This window comes from Bombina bombina, chromosome 3 (assembly GCF_027579735.1).
Source record: "Bombina bombina isolate aBomBom1 chromosome 3, aBomBom1.pri, whole genome shotgun sequence".
NCBI classification, from domain to species: Eukaryota; Metazoa; Chordata; class Amphibia; order Anura; family Bombinatoridae; genus Bombina; species Bombina bombina.
In genome coordinates this window covers 308,899,184-308,924,200 of record NC_069501.1, presented here as the reverse complement: position 1 = coordinate 308,924,200, position 25,017 = coordinate 308,899,184, and the positions used below count along the sequence as shown (strand labels likewise).

At 38.8% G+C, this 25,017-nt stretch overlaps 1 protein-coding gene across 11 annotated transcripts in view; it reads left to right on the top strand.

Annotated features, from left to right (window-relative positions):
- The window catches only part of CDKL5 (cyclin dependent kinase like 5), a 1,071,204-nt gene that overhangs the window by 915,669 nt on the left and 130,518 nt on the right, over window positions 1-25,017 (top strand). For 10 of the 11 annotated variants that reach the window (XM_053706410.1, XM_053706408.1, XM_053706409.1 and 7 more), the window contains 3 exons: window positions 19,932-20,012; window positions 21,779-21,936; window positions 23,437-24,445. In XM_053706410.1, coding sequence (XP_053562385.1) covers window positions 19,932-20,012; window positions 21,779-21,936; window positions 23,437-24,445 — 1,248 coding nt within the window. The remainder of the gene's footprint in view (window positions 1-19,931; window positions 20,013-21,778; window positions 21,937-23,436; window positions 24,446-25,017) is intronic. The other variant, XM_053706416.1, reaches the window with a different exon arrangement.

The window sequence follows — 25,017 nt, the reverse complement described above, 5'->3', positions numbered from 1 at the left end:
GGTCCCATGATAATGTTGGTAACTTCTAAACTGGGGTGGTCTAAAATGTGGTTGTGGTGTCTGACCCCAATCTTCTGTTTCTCTAGGTCTAGGATGATCTCTGTAATTCCTATAGTTGTAATTTCTATTATTGTAGCTCCTAGAGTGATAGGGACCTCTGTGATATTGGTCTCTAAGGTTTTGATGGTTTCTTTCATAGAATGTGTTATTATTCTGCTTATGGGGAATAGGTTGATGGTTATTGTTGTCATTTTGTCCCCATTGGTTAAGTGGGTTTCTGTTCCTTTCTCTATTTCTATTTCCCCTTGGGGCGACTACAGTCCATTCGTCTTCTGTATGTGATGTATTAGTCTCTATGTTTGATTCAGTCACTGAAGTCGTGTCAACCTTATTCTGGATGGCTAAATTTAAGTCTCTATGAATTTTCTTAGTCTTTTTAGAGATGATGTCATCTTTAATCTTTTTAATCTTAGAACATAGAATTATGGAAACATGTAGAAACATGTAAGGAGAATTATGGAAACATGTAAAAGCATAAGTTCACAAATTGGGACACACTAAAGATGGGGGCTAACATATTAACTAACTTTGGGAATGTGTTTCATAGCGCGAATTTTTAGCGCAAATTTTTGCCGCAAATTTTTGGCGCGAAATTTTGGCGCAAATTTACAAACCATTCTATTGGCTATTAGAATACATTTAAGGTGTAGAAGCCAGACAGCTGCTACCAGTCTTGAGAAAGGTCCCTGAGGACTGAAACGCGTTGGCTATATACTGGTATTGCAGCTCAGAACATATCTGGTGAGTAGAATACTTATATTGCTTTTTTATGGTGATTTTATTGCACTATGTCCATTTTCTGTACACTTTTTTAGGTACAGGAGGATATCCCAATACATTGATAACCCTTTGAGAAGAGGAACATCATATTTTTTATTATTTTTTTTTTTTTATCTTTTTTTATATATATATTTTTTCACAATTTATTGATTTTTTTCACCTGGATTGGAGTTTTCAACACATCACATATATATACATTTGGATTGTCACTGACACATAATTTTTAGACACTCAGCTTTGGATTTTTAATTTTTAGACACTCAGCCTTGGACTTTTACTTATTATATTTTTGGGAACACTAACTGTCTTTTTGGACACATATATATTTTTTTGGACATTTCTGTATGGGACGTTACTTATTGGATTTTGTATGGGCCAGTACTCCTTGAACATTGTATGGGACAATCCATCAGTTTGGATACCTATTTTAATTTTATGTTAATAAAACGATTGTTAATTTTATAATATTTCTAAATTGCATTTCTAAATTGTATTTCACACCCATAACCCTTTTTTAACCTTTTTAAATGTTTTAACGTTTTATATAATATAGATCTATTTTATCCATATATTTCTATAGTCGTGGACACCATCTTTAGCAACACAACCCTTTTTTGGGGGTAGTGTAGCGCTGTATCTCGGCATTCTATTTTTTCACTTATCGGAGTCTGGTTGGGAGACTCCGCCTCTATTAGATATAGCTTGTATGGTATTATTGTGGCGCTGATAGACATACATTTGTTTGAACTGCTTCTGGTAGAGAGCCCATCCAGCACTGTGTATGTCACAGCAGATGATCTATGTACGGACTATATTGATGACCTAACAGGAGGATACTAGGGGACCGGTCCCTGCAGCACCTGTGGTAGGCTTGTGACTAACTCTTTCACTGAGAGTGAATATGTCACTACCCAATACTTTAATCTCCCCTCTGTCTCTCAGTAGCATCTCTCTGAGGAGAAAATAGGCCTCTAATCGGTCTGAAGATCCCTCTCAAAGAAGAATCTGGAGCACCTCAATTCTTCACCTTCCTCCTATACAGGCATATAATAGACTAGAATATCAGGAAGGTGAGAGGGATTAAGTGCAATTAGAGCTTTTGGAATCTTTGCCTCCTCCTAGTGGCCAGGAGTTGAATTCCAAGAGTAATGGCCCATGGACTCTCACCAGCTTATAAAAAAAATTATTATCGTCTAAGTTTGATTTTTTTTTCCCCGTCTGACCACCCTCTACAAATATCTTTTTTTTTTCTCAAGGTGATGTTTTCACCTCTCATCCAGTCCGCTTTTTATCCATACAGCACAGAAAAAACAAGGTGTTGCAGAGCTGCTCGTTTGTGCTGATTTCTCTTAGCCAGTGTTCAAAGAGTTTTTTTCATGTTGATTTGGCTAGGTGTTATACTTCTGCTGGTTTATAAGTTAAGTGTGCTTCAAACATATTTCTCTTGTAAGATGTATCGAGTCCACGGATTCATCCATACTTGTGGGATATTCTCCTTCCCTACAGGAAGTCGCAGAGAGAGCACCCACAGCAGAGCTGTCTATATAGCTCCTCCCTTAGCTCCACCCACCAGTCATTCTCTCTGCCTGCTTAACTGCTAGGAAGGGCAAAGAGGAGTGTGGTGACAAAAATTAGAGAGTCTCCTAAAGAAAATTTTTGTTCATCAAGGTTTTCTTCTCCAACCTATTGCATGCATTGTTCCTGTAACTACTGCAGCTGCTTTCTGGTTTTAGGCTCTAGAAGAAGCTCTCCAGGTGGAGACTCAATTAGAGGATATTATGGATAGAATTAAGGCCCTTAAGTTGGCTAATTCTTTCATTACAGATGCCGCTTTCCAAATAGCTAAATTAGCGGCAAAGAATTCAGGTTTTGCCATTTTAGCACGCAGGGCGTTATGGCTTAAGTCCTGGTCTGCTGATGTGTCATCAAAATCTAAATTGTTGCCTGCACTGAAAGAAATTATTTCAGACATCACTGGAGGGAAAGGCCATGCCCTCCCTCAGGATAAAACAAATAAGATGAGGACCAAACAAAATCATTTTCGTTCCTTTCGGAACTTCAAGAGTGGTCCCGCTTCAGCTTCCCCTGCAGCACAAGAGGGTAATTCTGTCCAATCCAAGTCAGTCTGGAGACCTAACCAGGCTTGGAACAAAGGTAAACAGGCCAAGAAGCCTGCTGCTGCCTCTAAGACAGCATGAAGGGGTAGCCCCCGATCCAGGACCTGATCTAGTAGGGGGCAGACTCTCTCTTTGCTCAGGCTTGGGCAAGAGATGTTCATGATTCCTGGGCTTTAGAAATCGTGTCCCAAGGATATCTTCTGGACTTCAAAGACTCCACCCCAAGGGGGAGATTTCACATTTCTCAATTGTCTGCAAACCAGACAAAGAGAGAGGCGTTCTAACGCTGTTTAGAAGACCTACATACCATGGGAGTGATTCGCCCAGTTCCAAGAGCGGAACAAGGGCTAGGTTTTTACTCCAACCTGTTTGTGGTTCCCAGAAAAGAGGGAACTTTCAGATCAATCTTGGATCTCAAAATTCTAAACAAATTCCTCAGAGTACCATCTTTCAAGATGGAGACTATTCGGACTATTCTTCCTCTGATCCAGGAGGGTCAATATATGACTACCGTGGACTTATAGGATTCGTATCTACACATCCCTATTCACAGAGATCATCATCAATTCCTCAGATTCGCCTTTCTGGACAGGCATTACCAGTTTGTGGCACTTCCCTTCGGGTTGGCCACGGCTCCCAGAATTTTCACAAAGGTGCTAGGGTCCCTTTTGATGGTTCTATAGCAGTGGCGCCTTATCTAGACGACATCTTAATTCAGGCGTCGACTTTCTAGCTAGCCAAGTCTCACACGGACATCGTGTTGGCTTTTCTGAGATCTCACGGGTGGAAGGTGAACATAAAAAAGAGTTCTCTCGTCCCTCTCACAAGAGTTTCCTTCCTAGGGACTCGGTAGAAATGAAAATATTTCTGACGGAGGTCAGAAAATCAAAACTTTTAATCACTTGCCGAGCTCTTCATTCCATTCCTCGGCCATCAGTGGCTCAGTCTATGGAGGTAATCGGACTTATGGTAGCGGCAATGGACATAGTTCCTTATGCCCACCTACACCTCAGACCCCTGCAACTATGCATGCTCAAACAGTGGAATAGGGATTATGCAGATTTATCTCCTCAACTGCATCTGGACCAAGAGACCAGAGATTCTCTTCTCTGGTGGTTGTCTCAGGACCACCTGTCTCACGGAATATGTTTCCGCAGGCCAGAGTTGCTCATAGTAACGACAGATGCCAGCCTGCTAGGCTGGGGTGCAGTCTGGAAATCCCTGAAAGCACAGGGCTTATGGTCTCGGGAGGAATCTCTCCTCCCGATTAAACATTCTAGTACTGAGAGCGATATTCAATGTGCTTCAGGCGTGGCCTCAGCTTGCTGCGGCCAAATTCATCAGATTTCAGTCGGACAACATCACGACTGTAGCCTATATCAATCATCAAGGAGGAACACAGAGTTCTCTAGCGATGATGGAGGTAACCAAAATTATCTGATGGGCAGAGGATCACTCTTGCCATCTCTCAGGAATCCATATTTTAGGGGTAGAGAACTGGGAGGCACATTTCCTAAGTCGTCAGACTTTTCATCCGGGGGAGTGGAAGCTCCATCCAGAGGTATTTGCCCAGCTGACTCAGCTATGGGGCACACCAGAATCTGATCAGATGGCGTCCCGACAGAACGCCAAACTTCCGCTTTACGGGGTCCAGGTCCCGGGATCCCCAGGCGGTACTGATAGATGCTCTAGCAGTGCCCTGGTCCTTCAATCTAGCTTATGTATTTCCACCGTTTCCTCTCCTCCCACGTCTGGTTGCCAGAATCAATCAGGAGAGAGCTTCGGTGATTCTGATAGCGCCTGCGTGGCCACGCAGGACTTGGTATGCAGACCTGTTCCACCGTGGACTCTGCCAATGAGGCAGGACCTTCTAATCCAAGGTCCGTTCAAGCATCCAAATCTAATTTCTCTGCGTCTGACTGCTTGGAGATTGAACGCCTGATTCTATCAAAGCGTGGTTTCTCTGAGTCGGTCATTGATACCCTGATTCAGGCTAGAAAGCCTGTCACCAGGAAAATCTATCATAAGATTTGGCGCAAATATCTTTTTGGTGTGAATCCAAGGGTTACTCATGGAGTAAGATTAGGATTCCTAGAATTTTGTCTTTTCTCCAAGAAGGATTGGAGAAGGGATTATCAGCTAGTTCCTTAAAGGGACAAATATCTGCTTTGTCTATTCTTTTAAACAAACGTCTGGCAGATGTCAAAGACGTTTAAGCGTTTAGTCAGGCCTTGGTCAGGATCAAGCCTGTATATAAACCTGTTGCTCCGCCTTGGAGCCTAAACTTGGTTCTTAAAGTTCTTCAAGGGGTTCCGTTTGAGCCTATGCATTCCATAGATATTAAGCTTCTATCTTGGAAAGTTTTGTTTTTAGTTGCTATCTCTTCGGCTCGATGAGTTTCTGAGTTATCTGCTTTACAGTGTGACTCACCTTATCTTATTTTCCATGCAGATAAGGTGGTTTTACGTACCAAACCTGGATTCCTTCCTAAGGTTGTTTCTAATAGGCATATCAATCAGGAAATTATTGTTCCTTCGCTGTGTCCTAATCCTTCTTCAAAGAAGGAACGTCTGTTGCACAATCTTGATGTGGTTCATGCTTTAAAGTTCTACTTACAAGCAACCAAAGATTTCCGTCAAACATCTTCATTGTTTGTTGTCTATTCTGGTAAGCGGAGAGGTCAAAAGGCTACGGCTACCTCTCTTTCTTTTTGGCTGCAAAGCATCATCCGTATGGCTTATGAGACTGCTGGCCATCAGCCTCCTGAAAGAATTACTGCTCATTCTACTAGAGCAGTGGCTTCCCCATGGGTTTTTAAAAATGAGGCTTCTGTTGAACAGATTTGTCTTGGTCTTCGCTTCATACTTTTTCCAAATTTTACAAATTCGATTCTTTTGCTTCATCGGAGGCTATTTTTGGGAGAAAGGTTCTACAAGCAGTGGTGCCTTCCGTTTAAGGAACCTGTCTTGTCCCTCCCTTCATCCGTGTCCTAAAGCTTTGGTATTGGTATCCCACAAGTATGGATGAATCCGTGGACTCGATACATCTTACAAGAGAAAACAGAATTTATGCTTACCTGATAAATTTCTTTCTCTTGTGATGTATCGAGTCCACGGCCCGCCCTGTCTATTTAAGACAGGTAGTATATTTTTATTTGAAAAACTTCAGTCACCACTGCACCCTATAGTTTCTCCTTTTTCTTCCTAGCCTTCGTCGAATTACTGGGGTGGTGGAGCTAAGGGAGGAGCTATATAGACAGCTATGCTGTGGGTGCTCTCTCTGCCACTTCCTGTAGGGAAGGAGATTATCCCACAAGTATGGATGAATCCGTTGACTCGATACATCACAAGAGAAAGAAATCTATCAGGTAAGCATAAATTCTGTTTTGTCCTTACAAACTCCCATTTAGTTTGAGAATTGTGTGCAGTCATCCATACAGTTGTGCTGTGGTTTATTGTATAAAGTAGACACAAATGTACAGAATTGTTTTAGTTATCCATAAATTTGCATGATTCAGATAGAGCATTACATTTTGAGACAATTTTAAATTCACTTCTATTTTCAAATGTGCTTTGTTCTCTTGTTATCCCTTTTTTTAAAAAAAAAAAAATAGTCACTTAACCTACACTAGTGAAAGCTACTGATCAGTGACTGCACACATTTGTCTCTTGTGATTGGCTAACTAGATGTGTTCAGATAGCTGTCAGTAGTGCAATGCTGTTCCTTCATAAAAGGATAACAAGAGAATGAAGCAAAATTGATAATAGAAGTAAATTGGAAAGTTGTTTAAAATTGTTTGTTCTATCCAAATCATGAAAGAAAATGTTGTGGTTTCCTATATAAGAGGCACATTTAGTCAAGGTTTTTAATTAATTAAAGATAATATTTAGGGACTCAAAGATTTCCCAGCCAGATAAATGTTCCTTTTTTCAGTTTATGCATATTATATAATTTTGCAAATTATGATGCTGAAAACATTTTTGAGTCGGTACAACTGCTTTTACTGTTAGATGTCGGTGAGGCTTGTAACCCTAAAGCATTGCTTGAGCACTATATAACCTGATCATCTTTCAGTTATTAATATGTAAATTTGCCTACAGGTGCCTGTTTGTCACCAAAAAACGTAAAGCAACGCTGAGTGGTATTTAGCTAAAAGGCTGCTAATAGCTATTTTTGAGTCAGTTTTCAGTACATAGTTACCCTTGTAATTACTTTATAGTTAGATTTTAGAAGCAAGTTTTTCTTCTCTTTGAACTAAGACGAAAATCTAATGATCAAAGAATTTTGGTAACTGATGTGGAGTAACAAAAACGTGCTGTGTGTTATGAAATAATGATCAGATTTATCCTGTGTAGGCTATTTTTATGTGCTGGAATGCAAATATTATATTTCATCCCAGACCTATCTAGCCATTGGGTTTGGAAAGTGTTTTAAAATGACAAGGTAAGAATGTGCATCATAATAAGTTATTCAAAGTACAGTAACATTTCAACACACTATTGCTATTTATTTTGTAAAATAAGATTTTTATTTAGTTTATGAAAATGCTTTTCAAACCCTATACTTACAGAACTGTTTGTGAATACGCATCTGATCATATAAACAAAAACAAATGCTAAGAATAGACTCCTTCCCAACACGTAGATACAGTTTAATAAATATACATTTATGTATGCAGCCAATAGATGTATGTTTCTGTGCTTGGCTTTCTGTAAGTTGACTGTATGCACACATTATAGGTTGTGTTATATTCATTTTAATTCTTGTTTTTAGTTTTAAACTTTATTTCGAAACTCTGTGATGGGTATGGTAGAAGGTTCCAATTACATGAAACGCATTTTTGGCTGCCCAGGGTCCTAGAAAGGGTAGATTTTTAAGTTTAAAATAGGAATTGTTTTTAGGTCTAGCCACATATAAAATATTGTTGTATGCAGATGGCTTCCTGTTTACCTAACCTTTTCTTACAAATCAATCATAATCAAGGTTTTAAACTACTAAAGTAATCTAGGTACCCTTTTCCATTAACTATAACAAATCTGAGGAGATAAATACAAACCAGGAAATGTTAGCTAAATATATGCACTAAAATATGTTTCTTCAAGATTCAGCAACATTCACTGAAATGCTGTGAAATTTTCCTAACCCCTGATAGATAATGTTTTGGGGGGTTTTACCCGCAACTATATTAAACTCAGTGAGTTCTCATCTGACCTTCATAATTGGCATGGCAGATGCTTAGCGTGGCTAGGATGTGTTAATTCAATAAAGATTAATGTCTTACTTAGACTCCTCTATCTCTTGCAAACACAGCCAATGCCCCTAGCCTCCCTGTCCTGTGGAACAATTTTATATGGAGGGGAAACACTACTGGGTAGTTAATGTTACCTTGTATTCGCCTAATACAGAGGGAGGATTGAGTGTCCCACACATCATGTATTATGGTTACGCAAATATTTTGCAGAAGATCATAGATTGAAGACGCCACTTTTACAATGAACAATCCAAGTAAATATACAGCAATCAGCATGCATCTCAGGTGCAAGTGACAACCAGGGACACTGCCAAGTTCCTTGAACATCAAAATCCACAAATAGCGGTCCACAGCATCTTATTCATAAAGAATATTTTATTCAAGACAGATAAAACTAAATTTAACATTTCGGGGTTTCCAAAAAGTTTAGTTGATTAAGGTTGATTTAGGGGGAAACCCAGAAACGTTACATTTCATTTTATCTCTTTTGAATAAAAGATTGTCTATGAATAAGGTGCTGTGGACTGCTAGTTGTAGATTTTTACAATAAAAAAATGGGTATAAATGCAGGACACCTACACATTATGAGGCCCTTTTATCAAGCTCCGAATGGAGCTTGAGGGCCCGTGTTTCTGGCGAGTCTGAAGACTCGCCAGAAACAGCAGTTATGAAGCAGCGGTCTAAAAACCTGATCTGAGCAGGCGGACAGGAATCGCCACAATTAAACCTGATCGAGTACGATCGGGTTGATTGACACCTCCCTGCTGGTGGACATTTGGCCATGAGTCTGCAATGGGCGGCGTTGCACCAGCAGCTCTTGTGAGCTGCTGGTGCAATGCTGAATACGGAGAGCGTATTGCTCTCTGCATTCAGCGAGGTCTGGCGGACCTGATCCGCACTGTCGGATCAGGTCCGCCAGACCATTGATAAATAGGCCTCCATGTCTCTAGACAATATGATCCCTGTATTTAAAATGTTTGATGGCATTCGCATTAAACCTAGAAACAAATCTATAAGTTAGGAAAGGGTGACTCAGTCAATGGTTTTGTTCTTACAAATTCTACATTGTATTTCTATTCTTCCAAACAAATACAACCTATTGAGACATCAATAACTTTCTGAGACACTGTCCCCTGCACCAATCCCAGCAAAGATTTACTATTTATGATATGTAAACGCCCCTTACTTTCTGACCTCATTACCTACCATCCTATATAAAAACTTAGGCTAGAGATTACTTAGTGTCATCCACTATAGAGGAGTGGAAGACTATCTTGAAAAGTACAGCAAGAGTATTTTATCTCCTCAAGTATTCTAGAAACTAATTATGAACTGTTGCTGAGATGGTATTATATGCCTAGCAGTATTAAATATATATTCCATACTCCAAATAAGGGTTGCTGGCGTGGTTGTGGGCAACTGGGCACAATATTTAATATGTGCTGGCGTCGCCCTGTTCTGTAACCCTTTTGGGAGACTGTGGTGGAATTGTATTAAATTTGCAAAACCAATAGTTCAGTTTTCTTCCTTATATAATCTATTTAATCCAAATGCATAGCATATATTGTGTTATATCATAAAGTTTATGGTTGTTGACAGAAAGCCAGCAATGCAATCTCTTTTCCTGGAAATCTTGTGATTTATATGGTAAAACACTTTCACCTAGATTGCGAGTTTTGCGTTAGAGGCTATGCAGTGCTAACGAGCAGTTTTGTCTCACCGCTCACTTACCTACAGCGCTGGTATTACAAGTTTTTACAACCCCGTCGTTAAAAGGCAAGAAGTGAGCATTGAGCAAAATTTTGCTCATTACCACACTCCAATACCAGCGCTGCTTAAGTCAGCGGTGAGCTGGTGTAACGTGCTCGTGCACGATTTCCCCATTGGAATCAACGGGGAGAGCCGGCTGAAAAAAAGTCTTATACCTGCAAAAAAAGCAGCGTAAAACTCCATTACGCAGCCCCATTGATTCCTATGGGGAAACTACATTTATGTCTACACCTAACACCCTAACATGAACCCCGAGTCTAAACACCCCTAATCTTACACTTATTAACCCCTAATCTGCCGACCCCGACATCGCTGACACCTAAATTATATTATTAACCCCTAATCTGCCGCTCCGGACACCGCCGCCACCTACATTATACTTATTAACCCCTAATCTGCTGCCCACAACATCGCCGACACCTACATTATATTTATTAACCCCTAATCTGCCGCCCCCAACGTCACCGCCACTATATTAAAATTTTTAGCCCTTAAACCTAACTCTAACCCTAAACCTAACACCCCCTAACTTAAATATAATTTAAATAAATCTAAATAAATATTACTATCATTAACTAAATAATTCCTATTTAAAACTAAATACCTGTAAAATAAAACCTAAGCTAGCTACAATATAACTAATAGTTACATTGTATCTAGCTTAGGGTTTATTTTTATTTTACAGGCAAGTTTGCATGTATTTTAACTAGGTAGAATAGTTATTAAATAGTTATTAACTATTTATTAACTACCTAGTTAAAATAAAGACAAATTTACCTGTAAAATAAAACCTAATCTAAGTTACACTAACACCTAACACTACACTATAATTAAATAAATTAACTAAATTAAATACAATTACCTACATTAAATTAAATTAGCTAAAGTACAAAAAAAACACTAAATAAAGAAAATAATAAACAAATTACAGAAATTTAAACTAATTACACCTAATCTAATAGCCCTATTAAAATAAAATACCCCCCCCCCCCAAAAAAAAAAAAAAAAAAAACCCTAGCCAAAACCAAACTACCAATAGCCCTTAAAAGGGCCTTTTGCAGGGCATTGCCCCAAAGTAATCAGCTCTTTTACCTGTAAAAAAAAAATGCAAACAACCCCCCAACAGTAAAACCCACCACCCACACAACCAACCCCCCAAATAAAATACTAGCTAAAAAAACCTAAGCTCCCCATTGCCCTGAAAAGGGCATATGGATGGGCATTGCCCTTAAAAGGGCAGTTAGCTCTTTTGCAAGCCCAAACCTCTAATCTAAAAAATAAACCCACCCAATACACCCTTAAAAAAAACCTAACACTAACCCCCTGAAGATCGACTTACCGGGAGACGTCTTCATCCAAGCCGGGCGAAGTGGTCCTCAGCTCGCATTCTATTGGCTGATTGGAACAGCCAATAGAATGCAAGCTCAATCCTATTGAATTCTAGCAGCCAATCGGAATCTAAGGGACGCCATCTTGGATGACATCACTTAAAGGTACCTTCATTCTGTTTTAGTCGTCTGAAGAAGAGGATTCTCCGCGTCGGATGTCTTGAAGATGGATGCCGTCTGGATGAAGACTTCTGCCCGTCTGGAGGACCACTTCACCCGGCTTGGATGAAGACGTCTCCCGGTAAGTCGATCTTCAGGGGGTTAGTGTTAGGTTTTCTCTTGTTAAGTGTATCCAGTCCACGGATCATCCATTACTTATGGAATATATTCTCCTTCCCAACAGGAAGCTGCAAGAGTCCACCCACAGCAAAGCTGCTATATAGCTCCTCCCCTAACTGCCATATTCAGTCATTCTCTTGCAAGCCTCAACATAGATAGGAGGTTGTGAGAGTCTGTGGTGCTTTCTACTTAGTTTATTCTTCAATCAAAAGTTTGTTATTTTTAAATGGCACCGGAGTGTGCTGTTTATCTCAGGCAGTATTTGGAAGAAGAATCTGCCTGCGTTTTTCTATGATCTTAGCAGACGTAACTAAGATCCATTTGCTGTTCTCACACATTCTGAGGAGTGAGGTACTTCAGAGGGGGAATGGCGTGCAGGTTTTCCTGCAGATAAGGTATGTGCAGTAAAATATTTTTCTAGGAATGGAATTGACTAAGAAAATACTGCTGATACCAAAGTAATGTAAGTAAAGCCTTAAATGCAGCGATAGCGACTGGTATCAGGCTTATTAATAGAGATACATACTCTTGTAAAAATGTGTTTTAAAACGTTTGCTGGCATGTTTAATCGTTTTTTAACATATGTTTGGTGATAAAACTTATTGGGGCCTAAGTTTTTTCCACATGGCTGGCTTAAATTTTGCATAGAAACAGTTTCCTGAGGCTTTCCACTGTTATAGTATAAAAGTTACAGTTGGTGCAGTTAAAATTACAAACAGTGACATTCAGCTTCCCTCAGCAGTCCCCTGCATGCTATAGGACATCTCTGAAGGGCTCAAAAGGGCTTCAAAAGTAGGAGCTGTTATGACTGTTTAAAACATATTTTTCGTTTTGTTAATCTGTTTTTTGTATTAAGGGGTTAATCATCCATTTGCAAGTGGGTGCAATGCTCTGCTAACTTGTTACATACACTGTAAAAATTTTGTTAGTTTAACTGCCTTTTTTCACTGTTATTTCAAATTTTGGCAAAATTTGTTTCTCTTAAAGGCACAGTAACGTTTTATATATTTGCTTTTTAACTTGATTTAAAGTGTTTTCCAAGCTTACTAGTCTCATTATTAGTCTGTTCTAACATGTCTGACATAGAGGAAGCTCTGTGTTCATTATGTTTTAAAGCCATGGTGGAACCCCATCTTAGAATGTGTACCAGATGTACTGATTTCATGTTAAACAATAAAGATCATTTTTTGTCTTTAAAAACATTATCACCAGAGGATTCTGTCGTGGGGGTAGTTATGCCGACTAACTCTCCCCACGTGTCAGACCTTTTGACTCCCGCTTTAGGGACTCACGCTCAAATGGCGCCAAGTACATCAAGGGCACCCATAGCGTTTCTTTACCAGGGGATTCTGTCGAGGGGAAAGTTATGCCGACTAACTCTCCCCACGTGTCAGACCCTTCGACTCCCGCTTCAGGGACTCACGCTCAAATGGCGCCAAGTACATCAAGGGCGCCCATAGCGTTTATTTTACAAGACATGGCAAAGGTGGTGAATAATATTCTGGCAGCAGTATTAGTCAGACTACCTGAAATTAAAGGAAAGCAGTTAGCTCTGGGGGTAGATACAGAGCATACAGACGCTTTAAGAACCATGTATGATACTACCTCACAATATGCTTAGTCTGTGGGTGATTTTTATTTTTATTTTTTTTTTATTTTTTGACTCAGGGAAGATGATTTAACCTGATTCTGATATTTCTACATTTAAAATTTATGCTTGAGAACCTCCACTTGTTGCTCAGGGAGGCTTTGGCTGCTCTGAATGAATGTGTACAATCGCAGGGCCAGAGAAATTGTGTAGACTGGATAAATAATATGCAGTGCCGGTGTGTACTGATGTTTTTCCAATACCTAAAGAGGTTTACTAAAAATTTTTTTAATAAGGAATGGGATAGACCAGGTGTGCCGTTCTCTTCCCCTCCTATTTTTTAGAAGAATGTTTTCTAATAGTTACCACCACACGGGACTTCTGGCAGACAGTTCCTAAGGTGGAGAGAAGAGTTTCTACTCTAGCTAAGCGTACCACTACCTCTGACGAGGACAGTTGTGCTTTTTAGATCCAATGGATAAAAAATGTTTATTCAACAGGGTTTTATCCTGCAGCCCCTTGCATACATTGCTTCTGTCACTGCTGCTGCGGCGTTCTGGGTTGAGTCTCTTGATGAGGCTTTACAGTTAAGCGACTCCATTGGATGAATATATTTGACAAGCTTATGCTAGCCAATTCCTTTGTTTTCTGATGCCTTGTTCATTTGACTAGACTAACGGCTAAGAATTCTGTTTTTTACTATACTGGCGCGCAGAGCGCTATGGCTTATATCATGGTCAGCTGTCGTGACTTTAATAAATAAGCTACTTAACTTCCCTTCAAGGGGCAGACCCTATTCGGGCCTGGTTTGAAGGAGATTATTGCTTATATCACTGGAGGAAAAGGTCATGCCCTTCCTCAGGATAGGTCTAAATCAAGGACAAAAAAAAAAAAAAAAAGTCTAATTTTCGTACCTTTTAAAAACTTCAGGGCAGGTGTGGCATCCTCTTCCTCTAAGGCAAAACAAGAGGGAATTTTTGCTCAGTCCAAGGCGGTCTGGAGACAATCGGACCTGGAACAAAGATAAGCAGGCCAAGGAGCCTGCTGCTGCCTCTAAGGCAGCATGAAGGAACGGACCCCTATCCGGTAACGGATCCTATAGGGGGCAGACTTTCATTCTTTGCCCAGGCGTGGGCAAGAGATGCCCAGGATCCCTAGGCATTGGAATTTATATCCCAGAGATATCTTCTGGATTTCAAAGATTCCCCCCCAAAAAAAGGGGAGATTTCGCCTTTCACAATTATCTGCAAACCAGATAAAGAAGGAGGCATTCTTACATTGTGTACGAGATCCATCCAGTTCCAAGAGAGGAACAGGGACAGAGTTTTTACTCAAATCTGTTTGTGGTTCCCAAGGAGAGGGAACCTTCAGACCTATTTTGGATCTAAAGATCTTAAACAAATTCCTCAGAATTCCGTCATTTAAGATGGAAACTATTCGTACCATCTTAACTATGATCCAGGAGAGTCAATAGAGGACTACAATGGATTTGAAGGATGCTTATCCTCACATTGTGATGCATAAAGATCACCATCGTTTTTCAGGTTTGCCTTTCTAGACAGGCATTACCAGTTTGTAGCTCTTTCCTTTGGGATATCTACAGCCCCAAGAATCTTTATGGAGGTTCTGGGGTCGCTTTGGCGGTCCTTAGACCGCAGGGCATAGAAGTGGCCCCTTATTTAGACGACATCCTGATACAGGCGTCAAACATCCAAATTGCCCAGTCTCATATGGACGTAGTACTGGCATTTCTGAGATCACATGGGTGGAAAGTGAACAAGGAAAGAGTTCTCTATCCCCAATCTCAAGGGTTTCCCTCCTAGGGACTCTGATAGATTCTGTAGAAATGAAAATTTACCTGACGGAGTCCAGGTTGTCAAAGTTTCTAAATTTCTGCCGTGTTTTTTTTTTCATCCCATCCGCGCCCTTCGGTGGCTCAGTACATGAATGAAATCGGCTTAATGGTAGCGGCAAGGGACATAGTACCGTTTGCACGTCTACATTTCAGACCGCTGCAACTATGCATGCTCAGTCAGAGGAACGGGGATTACACAGATTTGTCCCCCTGTTAAACCTGGACCAAGAGACCAGAGATTCTCTTCTCTGGTGACTATGTCGGGTCCATCTGTCCAAGGGTATGACCTTCCGCAGGTCAGATGGGACAATTGTTACAATAGATGCCAGCCTTTTAGGTTGGGATGCAGTCTGGAACTCCCTGAAGGCTCAGGGATAGTGGACTTAGGAGGAGACCCTCCTTCTAATAAATATTCTGGAACTGGGAGTGATATTCCATGCTCTTCAGACTTGGCCTCAGTTAGCAACTCTGAGGTACATCATACTCAGTCGGACAATATACACGACTGTGGCTTACATCAGCCATCAAGGGGGAACAGAAGTTCCCTAGCGATGTTAGAAGTCTTACAATAATTCACTGGACAGAGACTCACTCTTGTCTATCAGCTATCCATATCCCAGGTGTTGAGAACTGGGAGGTGGATTTTCTAAGTCGTTAGACTTTTCTTCCGGGGGAGTGGGATTTCCTCCGGAGGTCAAGACCAAGCAGGAGAGGGCTTTGGTGTTTTTGACAGCGCCTGCGTAGCCACGCAGGACCTGGTATGCAGATCTGGTGGACATGTCATCCTTTCCATCACGGTCTCTGCTTCAGAGACAGGTCCCTCTACCTCAGGGTCCTTTCAACCATCTAAATAGAATCAATCTGAGATGGACTGCCTGGAGACTGAACGCTTGATGTTATCAAAGCATGGCTTCTCCGAGTCAGTCATTGATACCTTAATACAGACATGAAAGCCTGTCTCTAGGAAAATTGAACATAGATATGGTGTAAATATCTGATTGTTATGAATCCAAGGGTTACTCATGGAGTAAAGTCTGGATTCCCAGGATATTATCTTTTCTCCAAGATGTTTTTGAGAAAAGGGTTGTCAGCTAATTCCTTAAAAGGGGACAGATTTTTACTCTGTCTATTTTTTTGCACAAGCGTCTGGCAGGTATTCTAGACGTTCAGGCATTTGGTCAGGCTTTGGTTAGATCCAAGCCTGTGTTTAAAACTGTTGCTCCGCCATGGAGTTTAAACCTGATTCTTAAGGTTCTTCAAGAAGTTCCGTTTGAACCTTTTTTGTTCCATAGATATCAATCTTTATCTTGGAAAGTTCCTTTTGGGTAGCTAATTCCTCGACTCGTAGAGTCTCCAAGTTATCTGTGTTACAATGTGATTCTCCTTATCTGGTCCTTCGTACGGATAAGGTAGTCCTGCGTACCAACCTGGGTTTTTTCCTAAGGTGGTATCTAACAAGTACATCACTCAAGAGATAGTTGTTCCATGCTTGTATCCTAATCCTTCCTCAAAGAAGGAACGTCTATTACACAATATTGGACGTGGTTTGTGCTTTAAAGTTTTACTTACAAGCTACTACAGTTTTCATCAAACGTTCACCTTGTTTGTTGTCTATTCTGGACAGAGGAGAGGTCAAAAGACTTCAGCAGCCTCTCTGTCTTTTTGGTTAAAAAGCATAATTCATTTAGCTTATGAGACTGCTGGACAGCAGCCTCCTGAAGGGATTACAGCTCATTCTACTAGAGCTGTGGTTTTCACTTGGGCCTTTTTTAAATGTGGCTTCTGTTTAACAGATTTACAAGACGGAGTCTTGGTCTGCGCTTCATACTTTTCAAATTTAACAAATTTGATACCTTGCTTCTTCGGAGGCTATTTTTGGGAGAAAGGGTTTTTTACAGGCAGTGGTAACTTCCGTTTAAGTACCTGCCTTGTCCCTCCCATCATCCGTGTACTTTAGCTTTGGTATTGGGATTCCATAAGTAATGGATGATCCGTGGACTGGATACACTTAACAAGAGAAAACATAATTTATGCTTACCTGATAAATGTATTTCTCTTGTAGTGTATCCAGTCCACGGCCCGCCCTGTCACTTTAAGGCAGGTAATTTTTTCATTTGAACTACAGTCACCACTGCACCCTATGGTTTTTCCTTTCTCTGCATGTTTTCGGTCGAATGACTGAATATGGCAGTTAGGGGAGGAGCTATATAGCAGCTTTGCTGTGGGTGGACTCTTGCAGCTTCCTGTTGGGAAGGAGAATATATTCCAAAGTAATGGATGATCCGTGGACTGGATACACTACAAGAGAAATAAATTTATCAGGTAAGCATAAATTATGTTTTTTTAAGGGTGCATTGGGTGGGTTTATCTTTTAGATTAGGGGTTTGGGCTTGCAAAAGAGCTAACTGCCCTTTTAAGGGCAATGCCCATCCAAATGCCCTTTTCAGGGCAATGAGGAGCTTAGGTTTTTTTAGCTAGTATTTTATTTGGGGGGTTGGTTGTGTGGGTGGTGGGTTTTACTGTTGGGGGGGTTGTTTGTATATTTTTTTTACAGGTAAAAGAGCTGATTACTTTGGGGCAATGCCCCGCAAAAAGGCCTTTTTAAGGGCTATTGGTAGTTTAGTTTAGGCTAGGGTTTTTTGTTATTTTTTTTATTTTAATAGGGCTATTAGATTAGGTGTAATTAGTTTAAATTTCTGTAATTTGTTTATTATTTTCTGTAATTTAGAGTTTTGTTTTTTTTGTACTAATTTAATTTAGGTAATTTTATTTAATTTAATTATAGTGTAGTGTTAGGTTTTAGTGTTACTTATGTTAGGTTTTATTTTACAGGTAAATTTGTCTTTATTTTAACTAGGTAGTTATTAAATGGTTAATAACTATTTAACTATACTACCTAGTTAAAATAAATACAAAGTTGCCTGTAAAATAAAAATAAACCTTAAGCTAGCTACAATGTAACTATTAGTTATATTGTATCTAGCTTAGTGTTTATTTTATAGGTATTTAGGCGGCAGATTAGGGGTTAATAAGTGTAGGTAGGTGGCGGTGACATTGGGGGCGGCAGATTAGGGGTTAATAAATATAATGTAGGTGGCGGCGATGTTGGGGTCAGCAGATAAGGGGTTCATAAATATAATGTCGGTGGCGGCGGTGTCCGGAGCGTCAGATTAGGTGTTAAAAATTTTAATTTAGTATTTGCGATGCGGGAGGGCCTCGGTTTAGGGGATAATAGGTAGTTTATGGGTGTTAGTGTACTTTTTAGCACTTTAGTTATGAGTTTTATGTTACGGTGTTGTACCATAAAACTCATAACTACTGACTTTTAAATGTGTTAGGACTCTTGACGGGGAGGGTGTACCGCTCACTTTTTGGCCTCCCAGGACAGACTTGTAATATCAGCGCTATAGAAGTCCCATAGAAAAAAGACTTTTTGCGTCGTTTTGCGGTAAGGCCAAAGAAGTGTACGGTGACCCTAAACCTTCAAGACTCGTAATACCAGCGGGTGTTAAAAAGCAGCGTTAGGACCTCCTTAATGCTGCTTTTTTTACCTTAACGCACAACTCGTAATCTAGCCGTTTGGTTCTTAGCTGGTGAGGACTGGATAAAGCGTTTTCTTTTTATGTCTATAGTTTTTTGAAAGATCAGAATTCTTGTAAGAAAATGTAATCTTTATTTTTGCACAAAAATACCATTAAGTCGATATATGGAGTATTAAAATCGCAAACCAGCTATAACATTTAGCTAGCCCTGTCGTTACAAAGCCAGGCAGGGTTCACAGCACAAGAGATCATTTATTGTTTCCTTGAAGGATATAATTGCAATATGACTGTGCACTAAGAATGTATAGGATCCTAGCCACTTTCACATCAAGCCATTTAAATAGTTGCATAATTCTTACCTTTCACCAAAACCTAATAAAATCTAAAAAGACACTTTGATTGCTTGTGGTTATGCCCTCATATGCCTGCCTTTTTTTGTTCTCTTATTTATTTCTTCTTGTAGAATTGGTATTTTGACTGTCTGAATTTACACCCTTCCCCTTGGAGCTCTAAATTGTAAATTCCCAAAATATGCACGTGAGAAAAACAAAAACAATACAAAAATTACACACACATGCATTTGACTAGGGCCAACCCAAGGGTTTCACATGCCTAGGTGATTCTAGTTAATTTAGTTCACTGGCCTGGACAATAACGATTTAAAATGCCAGAGTATCTAATAAAATATATTTATAACTTAAAATGCATTTACTCCAAAATCCATTGTTCAAGGTCTATATATTTTCAACATGTGATTGACTTGTTAGCAGAAGCAAAAAGCCCTAGGCTTGAAGCACCCCTAAGAACTAGCTGCCTAGTTTAACCTAATGGGTGGGCCAGCTCTGTATATGACCAACAAAGGCCTTGTTCCTGATTTTAACAGTAAAATCCATATCAAGCCCACACCTCATTAGGGGATTTTTTACAATATAGGACAGACTCCTGGAACAATTATTATTCCATGGAACAGGCCAAAACCAAACACTGTTCTGGAAAAAAACTGGTCCGTTGGCAAGCATATTTCTACAAATTAATCCTTTATACAAATGGCTGCTAGAATCAGAAAACCTTGTTAGACAACATTTTCCTAAAGAAATAATGATCTATGTATACCTCCAGAGATGATATTACTTCTTTAAAAATTTTTTTAAAAAAAGACAAAAATTAGGACTTAATGTTTTTTGCAGGAGTCTTCAAAAATGCTCTGATCCTACAGGTATATTGCATGGTGTTTGATACTGTGTATACTCTATATTGTTTTAAATGTATTACACATTTTAATTATGCCTCTTTTTTTTCAGTTTCCTGCTGTTAACCATCCTCAGTCTTTGGAAAGGCGATACCTGGGAATCATAAGCAGCGTTTTGCTTGACCTTATGAAGGTATGGAGTCATGTAGAATTGTAATATACCTCTGGCCTCTGGGTATTGTTTCAACCAACCTAGAAGACTTGGGTGCATGCTAATATACTTTTTGTGTGGACTAAAATAATTCATGTCATTTAAATCAACAATTTAACCAAATGGATTTTTGAACACTGCTTTAGAATTGAAATGTTTGTATAATTTATTTAAAGACTGAATTAGTAAGTGAAGATTGAGTTGCTGCAATACATTTTTAGGAATTTAAAATATACAACTTCCATTTATATGAAAATAATCGTTAAAGATTGGTCTGATTAAAGCAATGCAGCATTTTTTCACTTTTTAAACTTCTGATCCTATATTCGGTCTGTCTTTAGCAAAGAGATGATTCTACTTAAACAGTGTTCATTTTAATCTATTTGATATTGATATTTGAGAAAGTAGAACATGGAAGATGTCTATCAGGCTCAATGATATCAGGAAATGAACAAGCATGAATTATCGTTAGGTTGTCACCACAACTTTAAGATTACAGATATTTGTAACAATTTACTATTGTGCTCATGTTTTTATTTATTTTTTACTGATGTGTACTCTCTTTTTTCACAAAAAAATATTGGAAAATATGGTTGAAACAACACATCGTAGTTACATCTAGATGCAGTTTTATTTCATGCATAAAATATATTTACCTTATTATTTGAAATATAAGGCCTTGGTCTCTCTTAGGACCAGATTCTGTAAAGCTCTCTGAGCTTGTGAAATTCAATAAGATATCTCACCAGTATTATTAAGCCCCTGTCATACTTCTCTAAAGTCAGTTTTTACCTTGAGAACAGTGGGTATTGCAAAGTGGCATTTCCCTTCTTTTAAGTATGTGAAGGGGATGCATGCTTTACAAAAGGGTTCACAAAAAATGTCATTTAAAAATCAAGACACAAAAAAAATGAAATATTAAAATAAAAAAAATGTTTTACTTTACTTAGTTTATTTTTATCGCATTAAATATTGTACAAAATCATTCTGCAAAAATTGTATTTTATGGAAAAATGTAAATAAAACTAATTTAAGGTGCACAGTAGAATTTGTAATTAAATGAAACTGCACACGCAAAAACACCTTGAAATTCGTATTTACAATACAAAATTCAAAGCGTGTTATTTTTCTTATTGTAAAATTATATTTCCTGTCTCTGCTAGTGAGCTGAACAGGGGTATTGTTTGGGCATCTGGTGTATTCTCTAAACATGTTCTGCTTGCAGATCAAACTGTGGAAAGATTGTGTCAAAATATGCATCTTATGCAGATGCGTGAAATGTTGCTGCAGAATATACAAGCTTGCAGTTCATGCTATTCAAAAAGCAAGCAAGAATACAAACATGGAGGAAATAGAGTCAGACATTAGTCTAAAAGTACTTGTATATGCATAATACATCATTTTATTTTTAGTCTAATTAAAGATTTCTTCTTTGTTATATCTCTAGACACAACCCTTAAGATAAGTCACGGAAAGAAAAAAATATTGAAATTAAAAAAACCTGTTGAAGAAAACCACCCAAAAATAGAAACATCCCAATTTGGTTGCTTCAAAACTTGCTCTGAATATCAGGCAGGGTATTTTCCCTGTATTAATATCTCTATTTACCAATAATATTTAAAAAAAAATTCTATTTATGCCTTTTCTGTTAAATGTTGCACGATTAGTTTTACTACTCTGCTACGTTAAGATGTCTTCTTCCAGAGACCTAATAATAAGTAACTAAGGATGGAATCTGCTTTGTCTAGAATTTACTGAAGCTGAATCCATCTGAAAGATACCTGACCGAACAGAGCTTAAATCACCCTGCTTTTCAGACTCAGAGACTCCTAGATAGAGGCGGGAGCTCTCCTTCCAGGTCATCTAAAAGGAAACCTCACCATTCTGAAAGCAACTCATCGAGCAGGTAATCATTTTTCATTTATTTAACATGATTCTCATTTTTGTATGAAATTTCCATAACATATCTTTTCAGCAAAGTGAGAACAAATCAGAAAATTCAGTAAGAATAAATGAGCTTAAAATTTAGTAATTGATGTGTGTCTTAAAATATTATTAAACTGTGCAGCTGAGCTGTCTTACCAAATATTGGCCTTGATCACAATCTTTCAGATATTGGCTTCAGATATCAAGGTTTTAGTTTCTGACGATATAGGCAGCATGTTTTTCAAGTGATCACAATCATAAATGGATTTGGATGCTAAAAGGCCTTAGCGACAAACAAGTTTTCAACTGAAAAACTGCTTAAAAATATTCTTATCTTTGTTAGGTTTTATTATTGGGACCAAAACTAGGAATCCAAACTGAAAATGACTAACACAATTCTCATCTTTTACCTCTAAATATGACATTACAGGTGTTTGGATTGATCCCTTTGTACGACGTTTAAGCAAAATAATTTCATATGTAAAATTAACCTTTTGTAATCCAAATACATCCTGATAAGTGTTAAACAATCTGAATGCCATTAATGGGCTTACTAAGTATACTGGACATGTTTGCTCAATGATTATGTTTAATCTTTTAATATTGTAAATAAATATATATATATAAATTTAAAGATGTTCAAATATTGACAGCGCCAAAGACAAGGAACAGTTTAAATAAAATTGTTTTGTTTTTTTTTTAATTTAAAAAAAAGAGGAGTCACAAAAATTGTGTACAATAATTCAAATACATGTATCAAATAAAAAACAGTGGGTCAAAACACTTGGCTTTTAACAATCACTACAGAAGAGCACTATGTGGAAAGACAATAAAACTGCTTGGCTGGCCAGGTTAGACAATCCTCATGACATGTTTCTGGGTTCCTCCCACTTCCTCAGGTGTGTCTGGACTGTAGTGTAAAAGCTTTATTTGTAGCCGGCCTGCTGATAAATATATTTTCTTCCAAGATGATTCCTTACTTTTGTATGCATAAATCAAGGAACGTAATTGAACAGTAAACAAAGTGTTTAAACAACACATTTATCTTCTGCCTTAGTTTGTTGGCTTTCATCATTTGTGATAGCAGCCCCCCAAATTGTAAAAATAACAGCATTTTATGCTCCCTCGCGCCAGTCAAAAGAGACTCTTTACTCAAAAACAATTCTCTTATCAATATGAGGCTAGTGCAGCTGTGTCACTTGTGTACTGCATACTAGTGCTCATTGGCTAAGAGGTACTTCCTGTTAATATTTATTGCTAGTAGGATTAATTTATAAGCCAATGAGCATTGGCAATAAGTGCACAATTCACACGTGTATATTAGTTTAAATTCAAACAGCTTTTACTTCATATTCTAAGACAAAAAATGCTTACATTTTTAAAGGCTGTTCTTTGATATGGATCTGGGAAATATATTTGAGTACAGTGTTCCTTAAAGCAATGTAAATAATACTAATGTTTTATGTTTTTTTCCTCGCAGTAGAAAACCGTCCAGCAAAAGCACATCTCTTCAGCCACATCACCGATCGAACAGTAAAGATGTGCAATCTCTTCCTGTGGGACCAAAACGCAGTGAAGATGCTCATCCACCAAATGAAACTTTCATAAATGGAGCTCATCCTGGAGCTCACAGTCCAACAGTCCACACGAAAAAAAGTAACCAAATTGGATCTGGTAACAAGGATACAGCCAATAACAATTTACCACATCTTCTTAGCCCAAAGGAATCAAAGTCAAAGAATGAATTTGATTTTAGTCCTGAGCAAAAGGCCACTGATGGATCAGGTAGCAAATATGTAAAAAGTTCACGTTCTCGACATTCATTTATGGACACAAGTAAAACAGGAAGCTTACAACCAAGTGAAAAGCATGCTCGTCACAGCTACATTGACACCATCCCCCAATCCTCAAAGAAAAGTAGCTCATATATGAACTATTCAAAAACTCACGGTGTCTTGACAGACTCTAAGTCAGTGGGCAACCTTAGTGAAGCTAGAGGCCAGATATTGGAGCCTAACAATAGATATTTTCCATCAAGTTGCCATGACTTAAATTCACCAACCAGTCCTGCTGCCCCCAGACACAGTGATAATAGAACTATGTTGAGCCCTTCTGGGAGGACTAATCGGAAAGAAGGGACTTTGGAATCTAGAAGACCAACTACAAGACATTCCAGGACAATGGAGGAACTGAAACTACCAGATCAGTCAGATGGTCACTCCCACTCCCTTTCAGCCCCTCATGAATCATTTTCGTATGGCTTAGGTTACACTAGCCCTTTTTCCTCTCAGCAGCGGCCTCATCGGCACTCTATGTATGTTAGTCGTGACAGGGTACGAGTGAAGGGTACAGACCCAGGACTGACTGTTGGACAAGGAATGGCAACAAGGGCCAACAGTTTGCAGTTGTTATCACCTCAGGTACAGCATCGAACATTGACAAGATCTGTTGGATCATCACGAGAAGACTGCACTGAGGACACATCTAGGGTTGGTTTAAATTTATATATCTGTCATTTCTCTACACACTTTATTAATATAGATACTTCTCAAAGATACACAATATATTTTTCAGCCAGTTCAATTATTTTTAAGTGCCTCATTGGACCATAAAGTTTCATAGACCTGGATAAAAATATCTAGTCTTTAATAATTTCACTTGCCATTAAAATCTACATTGCAGGAACTGAAATACACACCTATATTGTATGGTACATCTGCTGCAAAATGTTGTGTTTTAAATTATATAAGTACAAAAAATAGTTTGGTTTTGTTTTTTATAGTAGCCAAGTCAAAAACTCATATGGGTGACAGCTGCAAATGGCACAATGAAAAAAGGAAAGCAGTGACAACCAACAAACTATATTTCTTTCCCAAGATATGGAGAGTCCACAACGTCATCAATTACTAGCGGGAATATCACTCCTGGCCAGCAGGAGGAGGCAAAGAGCACCACAGCAAAGCTGTTAAGTTTCACTCCACTTCCCATAATCCCCAGTCATTCTTTTTGCCTCGGTCAATGGATGAGGTGAAGTTTGGTGTCTGAAGAAAATTGGATTTCT